The sequence below is a fragment of the Pagrus pagrus genome (assembly GCF_965226575.1).
Source record: "Pagrus pagrus genome assembly, chromosome: 18".
NCBI classification, from domain to species: domain Eukaryota; kingdom Metazoa; phylum Chordata; class Actinopteri; order Spariformes; family Sparidae; genus Pagrus; species Pagrus pagrus.
Window position 1 is genome coordinate 23,333,456 of NC_140202.1, and position 21,078 is coordinate 23,354,533.

Below are 21,078 nucleotides of genomic sequence, written 5' to 3' on the forward strand. Positions count from 1 at the left end.
ATCATGAGGGTCCTGGTAGGGAGGCGGCCTCGTTTAGTTCCTGCCCTCCTCTTAAAACAGGAAGACAACTTGACCGAAAGCCGACATGAAATTATTACCGACGGCAGTAAATGTCCACCAGCACACAAACTAAGCTACAAGGAGGACACAAGAAGACCGGCTGGATTAAACTTTAGCTGCGCCGTCTCTGTTGACTCCCTCCACGAGTGAAGCCGTTTTTCTTTAGGTCGCTACGTTAGCTTGTTTGCTAACTTAAACACACCGTAGGTCCGGGTCGAGATTTTTCACAGCTGGTTTGGTTGCGCAAGATTTGCTAACAAATCTGCTGGTTTTCGACACCCTTTTTTTAACATTTCACCATGGGATCCAGGGCGTCCACGTTACTCCGAGAAGAGGAAATAGAAGAAATCAAGAAGGAGACTGGGTGTAAGTTGAGCTCAGACTAATTCCTGTGATGAAGCCTGTCACACATTAGCTGCAGTTAGCAAGTAACTTGAAACCCTAATGCTTCTTCTGCAAAACCCCCTCAAATCATGTAATTAAAAGTAGTTGTGTTAATGTCATTTCTGCTGTGTAACGGGGTAATAGTGCACGCATTCTTACTCTGAACATGATAGTTATTATCAGGTGGAAAGTAATTGTGTGTGCTTGTTATCTTCTGGTAACCTGGTTGTGAAATCTTGGTTATCCTCCCTACAGTCTCCCACAGTCAAATCACTCGTCTGTACAGCCGCTTCACCAGCCTGGATAAAGGTGAAAACGGCACCCTCAGGTAAGCAACAACGCAACCACTACTTTGAAAATAAACGCATTAAACTCCAGCCAGATTTGTATCTATGCAGGACAGATTAAACGACATAAAAACCTGTAATAAAGGCATTAAAAATTAATTTTCTCACTGACAGCTTTGTAAATTTTTATTAAATGATGCCTGCAGGCTATTCTAGCCTTATATTAGCTTTGTCTGTGATTCTTCTAAGTTCTTGCAGTCAGCAACAGGTACATAATGTTCTTACAGATGAATACTAGAAATAAGTCACAAACAATTAAAACTATTTCTATTCTAATAGGAATACAAAAAAGGCCATTGAGCTGTTGTGACTGGATCACATCGCTCATTCTCACATGGCTTCCACTGTGATTGATCATTACATCTTTCTACACGAAAGATTTACTTTTTATCTGATGCACTCAGGTATTCAGTTGACACCTCAGTGGGACATTTCTGTGGTTTGTGATTAACCCTTTGGCTCTATCCTTTGTCTGGGCAGAACAAGCAATAGGTGAAGAAATAAGTAATCATTAAGAATTTGTTTGAAACTTGGTTTGACACGGCCCTTTGATTGGGCAATGAGGGGTCATTTGCAGATTAGTCCCTCAAGGGTAAAGTTTAAAAAAAAAACTGAAATTCTTTAATTTTAATGTGGTGTTTTCAAGGTTTGAAGAGTGCTTGGATTTGGATATAGAGCTTGAAACTGCAGTACTTTATTTACTTTGATAAAACGTTGTTTTCCATCGACTCAGCCAGGTTATATAGGAAGTCAAGTCTACTTACAGACGGATGACAGATTTAAAAAAACATGAAACTTTGTAGTTTTGTAGAATGTTTTAACAAAACATAATTTGCGTTGTTTATAGCACAATAACACCTGATTTAATGTGAAATAAGTGAAGTGAACAAATCATCTTGTGTGTATAAATAAATATGTAATTTACCAGAGCTGTAAGCTGCTGGAAAAGCTTGAAAATGCCCCTTGAAATTGCTTGAAAGTTGCTTAAATTTGACTACGAACGCATCGCTGTACAGATCTTTTGAAAGACGTTGTGTTTACACATAACAAGTCTTTAGTTCCGTTTGTTCTTGCTCCATTGCTTTCAGTCACAGCACACAGTCCGGTACGTTCTCCTTTTCCCCAAGGTGACTTTCTTATCATTTATTAGTTGCCACAACAGTGAGATTTAACATATTCCTCAGCTGACAACCATGGAGTCATACTGAGGGATGGAGGGACTTTTTCAACTGACGGACAAGTTCCTGAATTCAATCACTTCATATATTTTCCCAACCAAAACCAAGCCTGTTTATCTTCTCCTGTTTTCATATTAATAGTAGTAGTACAGAGAGCTTTGTACTTTGTACTCTTTCTAGAGGAGCACTCAGTTTCAAGATCTTTGGTATATTGTTGTAAGGTTTTAAAGTAACAGCATCTCTTTTGATTTCATGTGTGAAAACGTGTCGGAACAAAATTTCGATCATATCTTATCCTGTCTGCAGTCGAGAAGATTTCCAGAGGATCCCGGAGTTGGCCATCAATCCGCTGGGAGACAGAATCATCAATGCATTCTTTCCTGAGGGGTGAGCTGTCCCTGTTATTTGTCTGCTGCTTTTGGAAATCTTGGTTTTCTACGCAGGAGTGTGCATTATAGGTTTGAGTCAGAGCCACCACAGAACTGAACGAGGCCATCAGGGGTTTTTTACTTGTGGCTGCGCCACTGCAGACTTGAGAGGCTCAGGCTCTACTGCCAATTCTGTGTTTGAAAAACATAAAATAAAGTGGGTTTCTTGACCACCGCAGGTTCTTTCTGTATGTTTGGCTGTTTTTATCAGTCTGAAAGTTGAAAACCAGATGTTTTCAGATGTATCATTAAAATCCCAAAAAGTAAGATGTGTAGGCGTCTTAATTTTAGCTGTGGATTTTAATGGGTTTAGATGTGTTTTCTTGCTCTAGTTTTGGCTTGTTTGCTTCTGAACAACTTGAGGATGGAGGTGGAGAGCTTTTTATTCTGTAAAATGGTGTTGGGTTACGACTTGTTTGAGTTTTCATTGTGGCTCACAGCTAATGAGTGTAAAGGTAATCTGAGCCAACACACAATCGGTGATAGCTTTTGTTGTGTACGTCGTAGTAAATCCTCTTTTTCTTTGATTAATGTGCTGTTTAGTTACATGATTCTCTGTCTCTGGTTTTCAGAGAGGACCAGGTAAACTTCAGGGGCTTCATGCGGACCTTGGCTCACTTCAGACCAATCGAGGACAATGAAAAGAACAAGAACGCCGCTGCCAGCGAGCCACTCAACAGCAGGACAAACAAGCTGCTCTGTAAGTATAGAGCTCGGTCACACGGGCGTGTCCAGGTGGAGTTGGTGAACAGTATCATGAACATTCACAGGATTTTATCTAACTGCCATGACTTATCAATATATTTTTATATTTTTCCAGTTGCTTTCCGTCTGTATGACCTGGACAGAGATGACAAAATCTCTCGGGATGAGCTGCTGCAGGTGAGTGGATTGGTTTGTTATGTAATAAAGACACTGAATCACTGTACAGTTTGCCGAAACAACTGGTTCATGCAATAAGTTTATCAGGAAGATCATGAATAATGTCATTTCAAAGGCGTCTCAACAAATGAACAAATGCTGTTGTGCAATATCCATGTCAAAATCCTGTACAGAGAGAGGGATTTCCAAGTTGATGATAAGACTTGACTGATAAGATAATGAGGCGATATCTCACCTTAACTACAGGTTGACTTTTCCCAGACAGTCTAACATCCTGTATTTTGGCTTCCCTCTGTTATTTGTTGTCCCTCTGTGAAGCCAGCTCGGTTTCAGTAACATCTAGTGACCTGTAATTGCTGTAAGCTTGAGGTTAAATGACTCAGACAAATCTCTTGTTTTGCGCAAAACACTTGTGCGTGCCCTGCTTCATGTCATGCACAAGGCTTTAACACTCCAAGTAATGTTTGCCTGCATGTTTAAGTTAATGCGTCTTCACTGTATTTTATAATCTTGTAATTCCTACAGTCAAGTGTGGCTGCTGTTTAGTTGCCATATAACCTTAAAATCTACAAAGTATCTTGTGTAGTGCTTAAATAAATGAAGCTTTATTAGTTTTCTCAGAACATTTCTCCATTCTGTTTAAGAATACATCACGACTTTTATTTAATCTTTGCCATGAGCTGTTTTTCCACCGGTATTCATTAACCACGATGGGACATTTTATTCATTCCTTCCAGGTCTTACGGATGATGGTTGGTGTAAACATTTCAGACGAACAGCTTGGCAGCATTGCTGATAGGACTATACAGGAAGCTGACACAAATGGAGATAACTCCATTTCCTTCAATGAATTCATCAAGGTAAGTTTTGGGGAATAACACACTCTCTTGTGTACCTAAGTATTATTTACTTTTAGGCTTTTTTCTACTAAACTGGGATACCACAGAAAAGGAAAACAAATATTCCAAGGACACATTGTGTACAGTACAGGATGGCATGTGCACAAAGTAGAACTTGTGCCTTTGCTTAGTCACTATGAGATAACAGTAGTGTGTAGTGTAATATGTTATTCTTCATTAGAGGACCACAACGTACAAACAGCTGCTCCAAGTATCTGAAGTTGTTCTGTTTTTGTTTCCTCAGGTGTTGGAGAAGGTGGATGTGGAACAGAAGATGAGCATCCGGTTCCTGCACTAAAAGGCTTTTCTTCGTTCTTTTTTTTATTTTGAGTAGAGCTTCAACATGTCAGTTGATGTCAGAACACAACCTCATCCAGCTCCTCGACAGGCTGCTGTGGCCCACACTACGAGTTCACGCTGTCAGATCAAGCATTAGGTAGATAATGTCACAGATCTTGAGTTTCTGCCTTTGCACTGCTCTGTAAACAAAGGGAAAAGTTGCGTGCCTTGGGTTGTTTTATGCAATGTCACTGTATTATTATTTTTTTTTCCCAGTAATGGATCATTATTTATTAGAAAACTTTAGAGGGTCACAGTTAGTACCACTGCTGTTCCACTTTCACATGAAAATGTATTTTATAGCACGGTACGATAAAGCGTTTTGCTATTGCAGTGAGTAAGTTTTTAATCACGCTGTTCCATGGATGTTTAGCACATGATGTGTCTTTGTCCATATACATATGCAATAGTTACAAGTCAAACTTGTAAAGCGTGTGATTCATCTTCAAAACAGACAGTGTTTTTAATGCTAACAGGATCTTATGACTCTTTTTCTTTGACTTGAGGCAGAGCAAGTCAGAGCAGCCAGACTGGCAAGTTTGTCCCTCGAAGCAAAGCAGGACCTAATGTCTCTCCAGATTTTTGTGTTCTACTCACTGAAGTGCCATGACTTTGGTTCCCCTTTCTAAGTTATTATCTGAACAGTAAACAGGAACCTGTGGTCATGTTTGTGTGTTTTTTTTTTTCATATGGGTTAACCTAGCTACTGCCAATAGATTGTAAATACCTGTGTCAATTGTTGGACTGCAACCAAAGCAAGTTTGACCTCTTTCAAAGCCAGTAACCACCCAGGGCCTGTTGGAGCCACAGCTGATTTAACATGTGAATGATGCATTCATTCACAACTAAAACTGTGGTGGTAGAAGATTTCACACAAAATGCTGTGCTCTCTCTCTGGCTAGTATCTGTGTCTTCCCTAGCACATGTTCTGACAGGTAATCATAGTGCTTCTGCAAAATGGTATCATTAAGACTTAGCTGCCAACGTGGCCTGCTTTCAAAAGCTTATCTCCAGATTGAGTCTTTATAAATCCCTGGCTAAGAGAGTCAGGCCCTGTGGTGGGAATTGGGCTGTGGACCAGTTAGTTACTAGACTTCAAACAGGTAAACTCATGATGACTCACTATGCTTCTATTTATATAACCAGTCTCCCTGTAGGTCAGAAGAAATGTCTATGCACTGCTCAAGATTTGTCTTTCAATTTCTTCCCCAAATTCATTCAAAGTATATTTTCTGTACAGGATAGTGCACATGAATTGGAGTGCAAATGTCTGACCCTTAAATCATTAATGTGAATTTATTCAATCATCACAAGGATGCCCTGCAGCAGAGGAGTGCTGGGAAGACAACTTGACCATCTTATTAATCATTGTGTAATTATCAATAGGGTGTGATTCACATGTTATGTGATGTCGGTCTAGGTATTATCAAAGTGATTCATGAATTTGATTTGAATAAAATAAGTGCCATGCTTACTTTGTGTGCTTTTTCTTAATGCGTGTATCTGATTTTATTTTAGTCTTTGTACTGTATGAACACTTCAGGCCCAGGTCAGAGGTACGGAAGTGAAGAAATTATTTTTCTGGTGATCCATTTTCTAAATCTGATCTAAATTGGTTTCTTTCCTGAATGTGTATGACTTCAAGTCAGGATACTCTTACCAAGTTCCTTAATTATTTTTAATCTTTGAAATCAAGGCAAAAAACTGTCTTTCAAACAGAAATCTCTCATTTTTCATGTGTTAAACCTAGTGGAAAAAAATCTCTGTTTCACACATGCAATTTAGTTTTCACCAGAAAAAAAAAAAAATAATAATTCACAGTGTCAAACATGAAGAAAACATTTTTTTCACTCTGTTTCACAAATGAAAGACATTTTTTCCCCTCCTGTAAATTTTTTTTGCCACTTGGATTCACACATTAATTATTTTTTTCCACTCTCTCACAGTGTTTTTTTTCCTACGAGAGGAAACAATTAAGATCACCATAAAAAAAATGTCTTCACTTGTCCCTGAGACTAAATTAAATTCATGTTTAAATTCTGCTTGCACAATAAGGACACAAAAACATATGCAAATGCAAACCAATGCCCAAACTAACATACTTATTATTTCTCTGATAGGCTTTTAATTTAAATGAAAAATTAGTTTATAAAATGTGATTGAATAAGAATAGCATTGCAACAGTCAAGTGTTAATTACATCATTAATTTATAAGAAGAAGAAAAAAATTATTTAATAATTTAGTCAGTAAACATTAAAAAGCTGTCAAACAAACGGTCCAACACAATATTCAATTTATATGAAAGCAGCGAACAGTTCTTTATAAATGATAAAAGATTATTTGATCTAAATGTATTATTATTTTTTTGATTGACTAAATTAATCAACTAATGAATTTTTTGTTATTCAACTACTCGATTAATCGCCTATTGTTAGAGCACTAGCTAAATTTCAGCTGTCAGCAGGACCTCTAGCTAACGTGTAGCGTTATTTATATCAATATTTCACTCTTAAATGGAGTATTCTGCTGTATTTTAATGCTTAAGTACATTTTGTGTTGATACACACTATCGTACCCTTCAATTACTTCATCAATTTCTGTTAATGCTCGTCATTCTCGTGTTCAGCGAGCGGCCGTAAACGCACCACAAAGTTAATTGATAACTGTCATGACAGAAGAAGAAGAACTTCCGGGGCGGGCTTAAGTTTTGATTGACAGGTCTCTGCTACAATCGTCGCTCTCTTTCGCTCGCCCGTAGTAGCAGAGCGAAAATGGCGTAGAGCGGAGGGTGTGCGGAGAAGGGGACGAGGGGACCTTCTCCTCTCCGGGGTGGAGGAAAGGGGGCCCCGGAGGTTATCATCTTTTTTCCTCTCGAAATGTCCCCTCACCCAGCGCGGACACTGTCCCCCCAGAAGAAACCCGGCATACGTCCGGTTTGGGAGACGTAAATGTGTCACCGTAGAAGAAGAAACCCCCCTGGCTTTTGTTTACCATTATGAGCAGCTGCAGCGCGAAGCACGGTGGAAATACCTCTGCATCATTTCGGACCGACGCTCACACCAAGGTCAGTGATTTTCAGTCATGCTATAGCTATATTTTCCTCCTTCTGGGGAATCGGCGATGATAATTTGCTTTTACATGAAATATATACTAATATAATCCAGTGATTTACAGACTAAATCCAGTGTCTATAAAATCAGAACTCCCTGCTTTCCTTGACATGAGAGCACTTCAGTGGACTTAAGTGGCCTATTTATAATCAATACCACCACGTTTCTTTTAACAGGTCTCGGATTTTAGGATAAATCAAGTTGTTTAAGTCATTTTTCAAGCAATAATACCAATCAATCCCTAGATTGAGCTTCTTCATTGTAGATATTTGCTGTTTCATATCTCTGCAAATATTGATTTTACCTTTTTATGGAAGAAAAAAAATGCACTATTTTTGCATAAATAAATTTTAACAGGTATTTTTCACTCTTGTCTGACATTGTTTAGACCTCAAGTTGTCATTCAGCTGCTCAGCTTTAGAAGAGACTGATCTACATTTGCAAATTAAAACTAAACTGTGAATTTTTATCCTTAGGATGGGTTTCCCTGTAAACTCAATTGTGAAAGCAGCTGAAGCCCAGACTACAGGAACATCTCCCTTCAAACCAGCCTCAGCACCAACAACAGATCACTTCCACGGCCACCCAGACCAGTGGAGGATAAGAATGAAGACTCACCGAGAAGATGACCTCTTTTGGGCTTCGGGGACATGGGCGCCCTCCTTCCTGCTGTAGCTGGGACACTGGCCCTCTCTCCTCCACAGCATCCCCCACTGTCCTGGCCTTATTCTGCAGTGTTATCAACCATCAGGATATCTGCCAAGATCGTGGGCTCGTGTGATGCTCATCATGCACACACTGACTACGTTCACATGTAGCCAAATGTGGCTCTGCAGTCACTAAGCTGACTCTGCTCTCTGTGTAATTGCCTGAAGGTCTCCATCACTGGGGCATTTTCAGTCAGATTTGCTTTCGATTCTTATCCGGCTGCATGTAAACGTAGTCACGGTTGCAATTCGTAAAGAAAGAACTCCCCACACGCTCTGTAATTAGATCAAAGCAGTTTGATAATGAACAAACTGTTCCCGTTTCCTGGGAAGAAAGTAAAGACACAAGATACTGTAGCAAAGATCAAGGCCTGTGATTAAATTCGACTCATAGGGTGTTTTTTTTTTGTTTTTTACACTACCTCATCGCCATAACAAGTCCAACAGGAGTGAAGCGTGATCAGTACAGGAATGGTTGTCAAGCGCCACAGCAGTTTTATAAATGTAAGAAAGATGAATTTGGTTTCAGGAGTAGAGGAAACTGTGCATCGGTTTTAAATTTCTTGTGCTCTCCCTTCGTCAAGTCTGCAGGTTTATTCACAAATTGCAGGTAGAGACAGTTGGCAATATTTCCAATGTGAGTTAAACCTTGAGATCCTTGAAATTTGGCATATTTTAACTTCAAAATTAGTATTTTATTATGATAGTCTTGTCCAATGTTCCTCCCTTAGCATTCTCTTTGTTGGGCATTGTTTATTTTTTTCTCTTCTTCCCTTGGATATGTTGTGCTCCCCTCTTTAATCGCTGCAGGTGGAGACAGAATTGACTATTTGATTCCTTTTGTACCAGAGAAAGTAATGCGAAAAATGGGTGAATCAAATTTCCACCTGTTGTTTTTATGTGTCCAGTAGGCTGAGGGACACAAGTGCTGAAATAGCACCTTTAATTTCTTTGATTGAAGCTCACAGTGGATTTGTCCTTACCTGAAGGAAACCCTGGTCTCATTTTTTTCAACTTTACTTTGGTTAATTTTCCATGATCTCTGTAGGGGGGGGGAAATATCACATTACCGGGATTTGTGCAATATTTGATCTTAACTGTCATGTTGTTGACCAAACTGTATATTGTATAAACAAGTGACAAGTTGTTTGAAAGCAACAAAATCACCAATGTCTTCCATTAAGATATGTATAGACTCATGTGCATTAGCTTATTTAGCGGGACTGTGGTGCCAACATTATAGTAGCCATGCATGACCAGTAGTGATGCTTGCTTCATGAAGAATAGTGAAATCGATATCTAGACTAAGCTGGAGCTCAAAACTCAACTCAAGGGTGGTAGATTGACGTACTGCACCTTTAAACACACCACATTTAGATACAGCTTTGCCCTAAAATCTAATGCAAGATCTCGTTTTTGTTCCATGTCTCGGGTGTAGAATAAGTTGCATGATTAAATGACACAATCAGAGTATGCAGTTAATAAGTATTTCAAGTTGTTTTATATAGCCGTGTATGATCAATTTAAGTAAGTGCTCTCTAACAGAACTGCTGTATGTTCTTAGGATTATAAAAAAGGCTTAAGAGACGTCCTAAACTGCACTCTCAAGCATCAAAAGAATTAGTTAGCCATTATGCAACGGCCAAAAAAGCTCCCAAAAAGCTCTGATGTGACAATGATAGAAACTTTTAGAGAGGAATGTTATATTAAGAGTCGTTCTTTAATCTTAGGTTTGGATATAATTGCTCGCGATCCGACATAGTGTTTTAGTCCTAGAATTAAGATCTCACCATGACATCGTATTGTACATAATACCTCATAGTTTTGGGATTCAAAGCGATATATTTTAATCCATAAAATTGTATTTGATTAGAGTTTTAGAAGCAATAACCTACAACAATGCATGAGTTTAGTGCCAGGGTATACGTGTTAAAAGAAGTCTGTAATGTCACGTGGAAAGGATTTTCCCTCCCTTTTTGTTATGCCTATCTATTAGTCACTTTTTTTGGAAGTCGTATAACTGACTTTAGAATACAGTATCACTTAGAGAGGTTTTGAATACTTCCTGCAGAACAAGGTATACGCGAGGACAGCTGTAGCATCATTATTTTCCCTGCCTTGTATTCTTCGAACACCAAAACAATAATCTAAACCGATCGGTACATGAGAGATGCTTTAAATTTCAGTTGTTGTAGCATTTTTACATAAAAACCAACCTTCTTCCTGTAGAAATAGAGACTTTCAGTAACTCTGTGGCTGCAAAGGACTTATTGAACAGACTTGACACATGTTTGAAAAGCACTTTCTCTCTATGTACTGACTTGCACCGTCATCACCATCCTGTCTTGAATACTGTGTTCTGAAAACCCTGTGATGCTCTTTGTTGGGATTTATAATCACAATTTATAAGCAAGTAGGCGTCTAGCAACATGAATATATGGGTTTAAAAAATATGCATGACTTAGCAGAATAATGAATGATTTGTATTGCATGCAATAATCCAACTTTGTAATGTGAATGAGTGTAATTAGGCTAATGAAAATGTTCAAATCAGATGTTCTGTGACACGGTGACAACTTGGGGACGGTTGTTTTGACGCAACAGCAAGCATGTTGAAGTAGCTTTGATCATCAGCTGTGGTTTTAACCGACTAAATTGCACCAAAAAAAGATGTGTCAGAGTTTGAGGTGTTTCTGCTCTCACTCTCTGTTGTGCCAAACATAACCACGGCAGTAAAGCCACTGTGCAGCTGAAAAACACCTTTCAACCTTTTGTTCCCATAGAAAAAAAGCAACAAAAAAAAACAAAAGCTTAGGGAAGATGATTAATGACATTACTTTGTTGATCAACTTTTCCACTGAGGAGGTGGACTGTGTGGAAACTATGCACTCCAGAGGGAGGAAATGGGCATGCTTATTACGTGTGAGCCTCTTGTCTGGTTTTGTATTAACTAAAAAAAAAAGAGAAAAGAATCTGTATCAGAAATTCAGCAATAAAATGCAGCATGGTGCCAATTGGATGGCTGTGTGTTAATGTTTACTTACAGTTTGAGTGCATTTACAAAATGAATGACATAGTATACATTACCTTTGCAGAACAGCAAAAGTCTATAGCTTTGTTTACACCCATGAGGCTGCGTTGCTTGTTACATACCACAAAACAAAGTTATTAAATGAAAAGCAGAGAGACTACATTGACATTTTTAAATCCTTAACAGGAGTGGGACACACACATCAAGTTTGCTCTGAGTTTTTCTACGTCAACATTGAATTCCTTTCACTGCTCATTGGCGCGTATAGAAACTGTTCAACATTAAACTGGCAACAGGCAGTTTTTTTGCTTTAAATGTTGAATGCACATTGTGATGGGTACAGAATAATGAATCCATCAGCGTTAAGATTGTTTCCCTATAAACCTCACTTTCACAGTTTCTGACAGGGGTTTAGAAATCTCCTGGGAAATCACAGGCTGACTGGTGATCCGGTCAGGCTGGCAGCCTGGAACCGTTTTTATCTGCTTTCATGTCTCCACTATGGACCGAATTAATGAATTATTCACATTTTGTCCTGTATTTCACATGGATGTTGGCCCATTTTTTTTTACATAAACTTCTTATTATTTACAACATAAACTAGTCAACAAGAGGGGCTGGAGAGCAGATTGTAGAGCACAAGGTACAGTTTGGATTGCTTGTACACACACTACTTGTCAAATGTACTCGTACCACTCATGTCAGCCAGTCTGCTCCTAACGCGTGTCATCTGATCCAACTTTTCTTCAAACTGCTGTCTCACCTGCAGTGGCAAGGGACAAATTTGTACTTTCAGTAGAAGGCATTTGATTTTTTCCCCCAAAGCATTTAACGTTCCTGCCTGTTTTTTTTTTCGACAGTCGTCCTTTGTCACACAAAACATATAGAGGTACAAATTCATAGAGAAGTGGCTTTATAGGAATGCTGTTTTTCCGCTCCACCAGAAGGCTTCCTGTAACCAACTGAGGCTGATGGATGTTAGCCACAGAGTAACTTTGGTGTCATATGCAGGTTGAACTTTCACACCGTTTCAACAGCTCATATTTCACAAGGGAACTGAATTTGTCTTTTAAAAGGACTCTGCATTCACGATTATATAATTAGTTGTACAAAAATTGCCGGATCATAAAACAAGTAAATGCTTATCGTATGTCACTACAGCACTGACTTTATATATTTATATATAATAAACACAATATGACATTTGTTGTCTCACCTCACTAATGGTGTCTCTGAGGACCTTCTTATCAAATGTAAGGCTGGATGCTGCCACCATTGAGCTGCTGTTGAGGATGTAACTGCAGAGAAAAATAGGGCACGTGATGTACTCAAATTTTTTAATATTAACAGTGTCTGTAGAATAAAAAACTGTCTACAAGCATGAGGAATTGGCTGTTTCATCTTTAACCCGAGCAGCTCGCACAATGGAAAATGCTCATAAGGCACCTGTTTATATTAGCCTCTCACGACAGCAGTAAACCTGTGCAAAAGAAGTCAATATGCTTTGTGTGCTCACAGAAGCAGCACAGCTTACCAGCTGATGTTTGCTTTGTTGAGGAGAAAGATGGAACGGACCATGGCCAAATGCAGCGGGGCTGAGTGAATGACTTTTCCCACAGCAGAGCAGCAACTGCGACATTTCAGAGAACTGTAGATGCTGAGAGGAAACGACAGCAGTGATGCATGTGTGCGTCAATCGAGGGTTGAAGACAGAAAGTCTGATGCATTTACTTAAATTTAAGAACTTTATCACAAGTACATCTAAGGCCTCTCCACACAGAACAACACATGGCCTCTACAAGAGCATAACATATCTTTTTTTCCATACATTTCTCTCTCCAAAAGCCCAACCAACATTTTTTTTTCCCACTCACCAATTAGCCATTTCCCCTTTGTGTCTTGTCTCCATTGCATCACCGATGACCACATCATTGGTTACTTCTGAAGGGAGACAAGCAGCAAGGTATTGATTAATACATTTGGAGTAAGAAGGGAGGGTGCAGCAGCCCTGCAAAACAAACTGAAGAACATACTGTACCAGAATACACATTAGCAAAGGTAAATACAACATTACATTTCATGACACAAAAAAGCTAAATGCAATTGGTTTCATGTAAAGCAATAAAAGTTATATTATTTTGAGTTTTTGGCAACTGAGTTATCTTCATGACAACTAAAGCAAACTCCAGCCACTAAATAAGATCATGAGATTTGTTCTCAAGATGCATAAAAATCTTATTGTCAGTACTAGTCAGTGGAGCTTGACCTTGATTTTTTGTTTAAATAATATGACAACATTTCACATTAATCTGTTATCAAAAAAGTCAACTTTATTTATCAACCTTAGCGATTTCTTAATATTTAAAACACACAAACAGCTGTTATATTGCCCTCTGCCTCCACAGTAAGATGAAGATAAAGTGAACTTACTTAGACACATGATAGAGTCCATACATTTAATCTCCCCACAGACGCCATGAGAGTCCCCCAACACAGTGTTGCACTGTTGACAGTGGAGAGTCATCTGCTGCTGCTTGTTTTCCACCTCTTCGGCCAGCTTTCCATCACCGGTATATTGGCTTAAGATGCTCCCATCAAATTCCATGTTGATGATGTTTTTCCTGGCTGGTAGAAAGCTTGTTGTCCCGCTTTAAGTTTGAACCAAACGCACCAGAAAGCAGGAAACTTCCTTCTTCTTCTTCTTCTTCTTCTTCTTCTGTTTAAACTCGGCGCGCTGTGACGTTAGTTTGCGTGGTGTAACACTGCCACCACGTGGAGAAATGAGAGAATGCCGATATAACGTTGTATTTATTTTTAAATTATTTTATTAATTAATAATTTAATTTTAAGGAGCGTAGTAGTTAGCTGATGAAGTTTGAACGCCTCATTTTTTTTTTTACCTTCATAATGGGCTGAACGCTAAAAAAGTCAGCGTCGCTCTGATTGGCTGCGAGGCACTTCCGGTCGCACGCAGTAGCCAATCAAATGGCGGCTGCTGCCTTGTTTTGAACCGGGGGGAAATTTTAACCGTCAGGCGGCTCACAACACAAGAGAGCCGTAACGTGTACGTGCTAACGTGTCCTCACAAAACGGAGTAAACTTTCACACCAACATGGATTTGGACTCCATGAAATATGCAGAGTTGCGAAGCCTCGCCAAGGAGCTCGGACTTAAAGCCAACATGAAGGTGAGCACTTTGTTTTAAATTTAATTGCTAATACTCGGAGGTTGATCTGAATGGGAACATGGTGAGGTGTGTCCATTATGCTAACGGTTACTGTAAGCTAACGTTTGCATCTGAGTGTTACTGGGCGAAATATACTCAACGAGCTCACGTTTTTCTTTGTTCAAAAACAGGCCGAAAAACTTCTGAAAGCGATCAAGCAGCATTATGAACAAGAAAGGAGCCAGGAGGAGGAAGGGCAGGTAACGTAATCCTGTGAATTATTTGGTATCATTGCAACTGAAATCTTAAACCATGCCTATACTCCATACCGGTGTATTGTTGTGATGTTTTACAGGGAGAAGAGCAGGATGCAGCTGCTCTCCAAAAAGAGGAAAATTCAACCATGGACAGTGATGAGGAAAATAAAGACGAAGTTTCCAGCCCCACTGTGTTTGTGAACACACGTCGAGGCAGAGGAAACGGTACCAAGAGAAAGGTCCCCGATACTGAACCAGTGGCCGAGTGTGATGCCAAGTTGCCTCCAAGTACTGCAGAGGTATTGCACATCATAACATAATCAACTTAAAGCAATGACACTAACATAACTCCAACTAGATTGCATGTAACAAACGTCCTCACTATAAAAACTTTGCATCCTGGCACATGTTTCTGTGCATGTGCATCACCCACTTCTCATTGGTACATGTATGCAAACTGTTTTTCTTTCAAGGCTGACTCCAAAGTGGCTGCATCTAATGGTGCCAGGGGTGCTAAGAAGAGAAGAGTGTCCTTTACAAAGGATTCTGACAAAAGTGAAGCTGAGGCCACTGGCAGTGAGCAGCAGGAGCCTGAAACTAAGGATGAAGCACCTGCGCAGGGTGATGCAGGTCAGTAGTGTGGTTTGATGAACGAGAACACAAACTTCCTCTTAGCCTCCTAATGTGTTGACGTCTTCTTTCTCCAGAGATTCTTAACTTTATGTTAAAGTTATGATCATATTTATTCTTTATCTTATATACATTTTTGTGTCCAGCAAATGCAACAAAAGTGGCCAGAGCTGGTAAAATCCCTCGTTACCAAGGGCTGCAGATGAACAAGCCGGTTTTGAAGCCCGTCACTCCCAGTAAGTTCTTTTATGATTTTTTTTTTCTCTCGTTGCTTCCACCCTGTCTCCCTTTGACCAATAAAGAAAGAGACCATACTTGAAATTAAATAAAAATTGTGTCTCTTACAGACTTCAAGAAACTCCACGAGGCACATTTTAAAAAGATGGAGTCAATTGACTCCTATGTCCAGCGAAAGACCAAGCAGATGGAGACTTACAAAAGTTCAGTGAGAGAACTGAAGGTACTTAAAAGCCTCTAAACAGTCGTTTCTGACTTTAAGAACATTTTAAATGTTATATCTGTACCTAAACATGATGTTTTTGTTAGTAATTTAAGCTCCCATTTTTTCCCAGCAACTTTCAGACAAAACTAAACTGCTGCAAGCTGATGGCAAGACTCAAGTGGTAAGAATCACCACTTGGTGAACATCCATAATTGTAAAACTGCAGGATAAAGGGTGCAAAGTAAGTGACGACCTGTATACATTCATGTATTCTACAGAAAGCAACTCGTGCGACCATGTTCAGCCCCATCGTGGTGAACAAGGGGGCAGCTGAGGACAAACGTAGAAACACTTTGCTCTCGGCCAGTAAAGCTCCTCCAAAGAAACCTGCTGGGAAGGAAGAGCCTCTGTTCAGACCAACTGTCCTTTCCACTCGCAGGATCAATGTCCGGTGAGTCGTGCTTTCTTCCATAGGCATTTGTTGCGACAGCAGTTCACCCCAATAACCAAAAACTAGTCATTCTCACAAGAAATTTTAAGAAGTAACAAGACTTTGCTGGTTACATTTTGTACCTCTCAGCCACTCTCATGTGTACAAATTGTTTCCTGGTCAACAGAAAAACACTTTGATTTAGATTACTTTATAGAGATGTATTTTCAATTTGCCATTATAACAAAAAGTACACATGTTGGCATAAGAGCCCGTCCACAACCACTATGTGTAAACACAGTACAAGTATTGAACCCCTTTTCAGATTGAAATTAAAGATTTTCTTTTATTGATCACTGTCAAAATGATCAATAGAAAACTGTGAGCCAGAAGACTCTTGGATGAGAGGTGAAACTCAAGCAAGTCCAGTTGCCTTTGTATAGCACTTATATAATAAAGCATGAAGACTTCCAATGGGGGCTTATTACTTCTTATGGGCATAGGGTGTAGTCTTCAATGTGAAGCTTTAACAACCAAATGTGTTTGTATGCAGTTTCTCAGAAGCCACTCATGACAATGAGTACAAGAAGTCCATGGTGAAGACGCCGGCACGTATGTCGCCCTGTTTGACCGCGAGCACCCCACAAAAACAGACAGCTGATGTAGGAAAGCCCACCAATGTCAAGACTTCAACTTTCTCTGCCACTAAAACTCCAGGTACCTTTTTAAAATGCTTGGAACGATCACTGAATGTGTTGGTAGGTATGAACAGAGTGAGTGATTTGAGTTTTTCTCCCCTTGAATCCCAAAGGAACATTCGTTTTCACGGGCAACACGAGTGTCTCAAAAACCCCTGGAACACAAAAGAAGCCGAACTTTGATCTGAAGGCGAGTCTCTCTCGTCCGCTCGGCTACAAGCCTCATACAGGTACAAAATCACATTTTAATTTCTCTGCTTCGTGGAAATGCAGTATCAGTTGACAGACAAATATGTGATGTTTTTGTTTTTTCCTTTTTAAATAGGTAAGCTGAAGCCGTTTGAGGAGCCCAAAGAAAACACAGCAGGAAACAAGTCGCTGATCTCAAACTCGCATCAGAAAAATTACAAACAGCACAAAGTCCAGACACGGTACGTCTAAAATTACAGCACACACTGGCATATACACATTCGTCTCCTGTAATAGTTCTCTCCCTCAACATCAGTCTCTTATGGATGTTTTTGTATCTTATTTTAGGGGGGACAGAAGAGCAAAACACACAGAAGGCCGGAAGCAGAAAAAGGAGAGTGCGCTCGGGGCAAGAAGAGGCCTCGTCATGATGTAAAAGAGTCGTACTTGTGGTGGTCGTTTGTACAGCCTGTTGTTTCAGTGTAAATATTTTCTGTCATTTTTAGCGTACTGTTGGGAAATTAGACAAGCTCACATTTTCTGCTTCTATCCACCCTAATACGCAGTGTTTTTAGATTTGACTCGTGCATTAGAGGTCACACTTTATAGCTCCGTTATAGCCATTTATGTAATTTCATGAGTAGAGAATGGATTTCCTTTTTTGCAGCTTTCTAAAGTGGTACTTTTGCTCTTAAAAAGTTGATGTTTTTACTTTTTTAGTGAAGACAAAGATAAAAAGACATTGATGCAAAATACTTCCTTGTCTGTTCTATGTTTTATTGCAGCTTTCCAAAATACTAAGTATGAACATTTGTGTGCAATAACGAATGATTAAGTGTACCCAACACAAACTGATTATTCACATGAAGAATGTTTTTTATTGTTGATTAAGATCTGGTTGGTTTACATTATTTGTTGGGAGGAAGGCGTGTTAGACTTTGAGCAGAATTAACAACTTGATTTTGTTGTGAAGGAGCACACGTTCTCAGTTAATGTCCTGTTATTAGAAGGTCATAGATGCCATCAGCTGCAGTTGTATTTTATCTCCTTCAACAAGTCCTGAATTGAGCATATTTACCTGTTACCAGAAACATTCTGACTCGGGGCTTTTAGTCAAATCCTGCAGATAATAAATGTCTGAGTTTAAGAATAAAGTACTAGAGTCCAGATGTACAGTATCTTACAGCATTACCAGGTAAATAGATGGCAGTCTCAGTATACAGTTCACCTCCAAACTGCATCTCAAACTTCAGGATTCCTCTTGTACAGCTCATAAGCAAACTCCTCAGTGTGTGCATAGTCTTTGGAGATGCCTATGAAATCAATCTCCAGCTGGAATGGACCGTCAGCTTTGTCTCCCAAAGTAAATCCAATGGTGTTTACCTGTAAATACAGAAAGATGAATTAAATAGACTAAAGAGAGCACAGAAGAGTTAAAGCACCTACAAGGACCGTGATTTTCTTTGTTGATTCTGGCGCCCCCCCATGTGGATAAAAGCAGTACGAGCACCACAGATAGATCCAACTAGATGAGTATGACATTACCTTGTCCAGCCAGAGAGGATGCTGATCATCTTGTATCCTCCCACGATGTGTAAGGAAGAACTTGGAGAAAGGTATCTGTAAATGAGTAACACCTGAGCATTAGAATGACCACTTACAAACATCAAGCAGTTATTCCTAAAATTACAAGTGCAGGAAATGTGTCAACAATGTTCTCCACATTCTGTGATGTTTCTTCTGGTATAACAACATATATCATGGAGCTTGTTCTTGAAAGACCTCTACTTTTACCTTGACATCCTGCCAGTAGGGTCCTCCCCTGGTGTACAGGAAATATGAGTATATGTCATCTTTCATGTGAGAGAAGTACGTTTCTGCTCCAACGTTGATCATCCAGGGACGGCCATCGCCACGCACACGCAAATGCAGGGTGTTGAAATTGGTCCAATCGTAGTGCTTTTTTCTATCAAAGGAAGCCTAGGAGACACAAAAGGTTTGGAGGTTGACTGTTAGTGCAGCAGTAGCTATCATACAACTGCCACCAATGTGAATTTAAGGGGAGACACCACAGGTGAGAAAAATCCTCAGTGTCTCTGGATACTATTACAGTAACAACAATGTTTCCATGAACTTTAGAAAGAAAAATAAAGTGATGGCACTAACCAGTGGTTGCTTTGAGCGCATGGTGCAGTAGCCACTGTAGCGTGTTTCTCCATCTCTCGGAGGAGTAGAGTTCAGAGACCCATACAAAAAAAGGGTATTATTGTTTCTGCCAATCTTCAAGTAAGCTTCGCTTTGTCCTCCGATCTCACGATCTGAGGACACCATCCACTGCTCCAGGCACTCTGGACCTCTGAACTCCCATATCACTCTGGTCTGCTCCAACATGTGCTCGTGGAGGGGTTTGCCTTCTGGACCAACCCAGCGGTCGGAAAACTCCTTTTTCAACAGTGCGAAATTCCTCTTTATCCCCTCCAAACCCTTTGAGAGGTTGAAGTTAATCTTCTCCCATGGAAACTTGTCTTCTTTGGGCTCGCCGGGTCGTCTGTATTGACCCTGAATCATAGCTCTTCTGGGTACAGTGACAGGAGTGATGGAGGGGAGGAGCAGCTGCTGGCAGTGGTGCTGGATGGAGCCCAGCAGCCTCGCTGAGGGGAGACGTGCGATCTTTGGCAGAGACATTTCAGTGATGACACGGACAGTTCACTGCTGGGATATATCACACAGAAAAGTGGTGTCATTATACTCGAGTTACAGGGTGGTAATGGATGATCAATTCCCTTAAGTTACAAGACAATCTAATTTGACTGGCTTGACAGGTTGTGATTAACATGTACAGTTTTTACTCTTTACATTATCATTTGGTCTAATAAAACCATCTACGAAGCCTATCTATGTTCTGCTAATTTTGTTGGTCCTGTTACTTATAATTGGACTTTTATATCTAACTTGTGTGATGTCTGTTTGTCACCACCATCCTCTTGAAATATAGGACTGTGTGCCAATTACTATCCATGTGTCTTTTGTGCTAAACACGGGACGACTGATCACTGTAAGTCTGTTCCAGTAGTGTTACTTCATTAATTGTTAAAGGTGCCATATGTAAGATTTTTTTGTTGAAAACATCCAAAAGCTAACAAACAAATAATCAACAGAATGTAAAGGCGTAACAGCTTGGATGTTATGATGGCTATGTATTGTTTGGTGTAGCTGCACCGCTCACTGAGCTAACTAGCTAACAGCACCTACAGTTAGCAAGTAATCTAGTGATATGCTGCCCCCTATTTGTTTTAAGTATTAATTTGACAGATGGCCAACTCTTGCATATTGCACCTTTGAAATCACATCTAAAGAGGTGCAAATAATTTGCTTTCCTGATCTTCATGCATGTCAGTTACACAATCAATGTTACATCCATTTTTCAGACTGCATTTTAAGAACATTTAATATATATATGTAGTTAACGTTACATAAATAACTGTGACCAGCTGGTGTTCAGTATTCAGTAGACCCAACATGCAATGTGACAGTGAACACGGTTAGCATAATCTGCCTCTACTTACTCTGACCATGCTGCACCAGAAAGACAAGGATGGATATGTCACCGACTGCTTGGTTCAGTTGGACTAAACCATCAAGTTATCTCTTTTAAACACTATTATGGATTTAAACAATTCACAAACTGGTCGTGTAGCACTCATTACACACTCAAGGTTGTCCGGATCTACACGGGAGACGCAGCGGAAGCACTTCGTGCTGCGTTCAGCGTACATTCAGCAAGCCAAACACATGGGAGAACAGATTTACAACATTAAAAGTTAAAATTCCCGTGGACCGTGAATGCAGCCCCGGTGCACCAAAGACATGTGTCCTGACCGACACAGTCACTGTCGATGT

The 21,078-nt window shown here is 39.8% G+C and overlaps 4 protein-coding genes and 1 long non-coding RNA gene across 5 annotated transcripts; 3 read left to right on the top strand and 2 right to left on the bottom strand.

Annotated features, from left to right (window-relative positions):
* The first annotated feature begins 32 nt into the window (after positions 1–32).
* chp1 (calcineurin-like EF-hand protein 1) lies at positions 33–5,991 on the top strand. Its single transcript, XM_084381601.1, has 7 exons — positions 33–426; positions 700–772; positions 2,276–2,356; positions 2,970–3,097; positions 3,218–3,279; positions 4,017–4,139; positions 4,423–5,991. The coding sequence occupies exons 1-7, from the start codon at positions 360–362 to the stop codon at positions 4,474–4,476; spliced, it is 588 nt and encodes a 195-aa protein (XP_084237727.1). The 5' UTR covers positions 33–359; the 3' UTR covers positions 4,477–5,991.
* Positions 5,992–7,273: 1,282 nt separating this feature from the next.
* LOC311274346 lies at positions 7,274–11,354 on the top strand. Its single transcript, XR_014624746.1, has 2 exons — positions 7,274–7,582; positions 8,105–11,354. It is a non-coding gene; the product is annotated as an uncharacterized lncRNA (long non-coding RNA).
* On the bottom strand, positions 11,355–14,057 carry oip5 (opa interacting protein 5). The gene is made up of 5 exons (XM_084381960.1): positions 13,797–14,057; positions 13,241–13,307; positions 12,901–13,023; positions 12,583–12,664; positions 11,355–12,129 (listed from the first exon to the last, which is right to left on the bottom strand). Exons 1-5 carry the CDS (start codon positions 13,969–13,971, stop codon positions 12,037–12,039), a joined length of 540 nt encoding a protein of 179 aa, XP_084238086.1. The 5' UTR covers positions 13,972–14,057; the 3' UTR covers positions 11,355–12,036.
* A 310-nt stretch (positions 14,058–14,367) lies between these two features.
* Positions 14,368–17,933, top strand: nusap1 (nucleolar and spindle associated protein 1). Its single transcript, XM_084380891.1, has 12 exons — positions 14,368–14,553; positions 14,724–14,792; positions 14,888–15,088; positions 15,263–15,419; positions 15,566–15,655; positions 15,767–15,879; positions 15,992–16,042; positions 16,140–16,312; positions 16,845–17,008; positions 17,103–17,219; positions 17,315–17,420; positions 17,527–17,933. The coding sequence occupies exons 1-12, from the start codon at positions 14,479–14,481 to the stop codon at positions 17,612–17,614; spliced, it is 1,404 nt and encodes a 467-aa protein (XP_084237017.1). The 5' UTR covers positions 14,368–14,478; the 3' UTR covers positions 17,615–17,933.
* Positions 17,934–18,341: 408 nt separating this feature from the next.
* ndufaf1 (NADH:ubiquinone oxidoreductase complex assembly factor 1) lies at positions 18,342–20,949 on the bottom strand. Its single transcript, XM_084380892.1, has 5 exons — positions 20,745–20,949; positions 19,345–19,890; positions 18,973–19,158; positions 18,724–18,798; positions 18,342–18,561 (listed from the first exon to the last, which is right to left on the bottom strand). Exons 2-5 carry the CDS (start codon positions 19,861–19,863, stop codon positions 18,421–18,423), a joined length of 921 nt encoding a protein of 306 aa, XP_084237018.1. The 5' UTR covers positions 19,864–19,890; positions 20,745–20,949; the 3' UTR covers positions 18,342–18,420.
* Positions 20,950–21,078: the final 129 nt, after the last annotated feature.

Excerpts from the sequence above, each read along its gene's own strand:
- chp1 (XM_084381601.1), top strand. The coding sequence starts at position 360 with ATGGGATCCAGGGCGTCCACGTTACTCCGAGAAGAGGAAATAGAAGAA. Across the intron at positions 427-699 it reads AATCAAGAAGGAGACTGGGT|TCTCCCACAGTCAAATCACT; the intron begins GTAAGTTGAGCT and ends TCCTCCCTACAG. Across the intron at positions 2,357-2,969 it reads AATGCATTCTTTCCTGAGGG|AGAGGACCAGGTAAACTTCA; the intron begins GTGAGCTGTCCC and ends TCTGGTTTTCAG.
- oip5 (XM_084381960.1), bottom strand. The coding sequence starts at position 13,971 with ATGGAATTTGATGGGAGCATCTTAAGCCAATATACCGGTGATGGAAAG. Across the intron at positions 13,024-13,240 it reads AAAGGGGAAATGGCTAATTG|CATCTACAGTTCTCTGAAAT; the intron begins GTGAGTGGGAAA and ends GTTTCCTCTCAG. Across the intron at positions 12,665-12,900 it reads AACAAAGCAAACATCAGCTG|TTACATCCTCAACAGCAGCT; the intron begins GTAAGCTGTGCT and ends TTTTCTCTGCAG.
- nusap1 (XM_084380891.1), top strand. The coding sequence starts at position 14,479 with ATGGATTTGGACTCCATGAAATATGCAGAGTTGCGAAGCCTCGCCAAG. Across the intron at positions 15,656-15,766 it reads TTTGAAGCCCGTCACTCCCA|ACTTCAAGAAACTCCACGAG; the intron begins GTAAGTTCTTTT and ends TGTCTCTTACAG. Across the intron at positions 16,043-16,139 it reads CTGATGGCAAGACTCAAGTG|AAAGCAACTCGTGCGACCAT; the intron begins GTAAGAATCACC and ends TGTATTCTACAG.
- ndufaf1 (XM_084380892.1), bottom strand. The coding sequence starts at position 19,863 with ATGTCTCTGCCAAAGATCGCACGTCTCCCCTCAGCGAGGCTGCTGGGC. Across the intron at positions 19,159-19,344 it reads TGCGCTCAAAGCAACCACTG|GCTTCCTTTGATAGAAAAAA; the intron begins GTTAGTGCCATC and ends TGTGTCTCCTAG. Across the intron at positions 18,562-18,723 it reads ATCCTCTCTGGCTGGACAAG|GTAAACACCATTGGATTTAC; the intron begins GTAATGTCATAC and ends CTGTATTTACAG.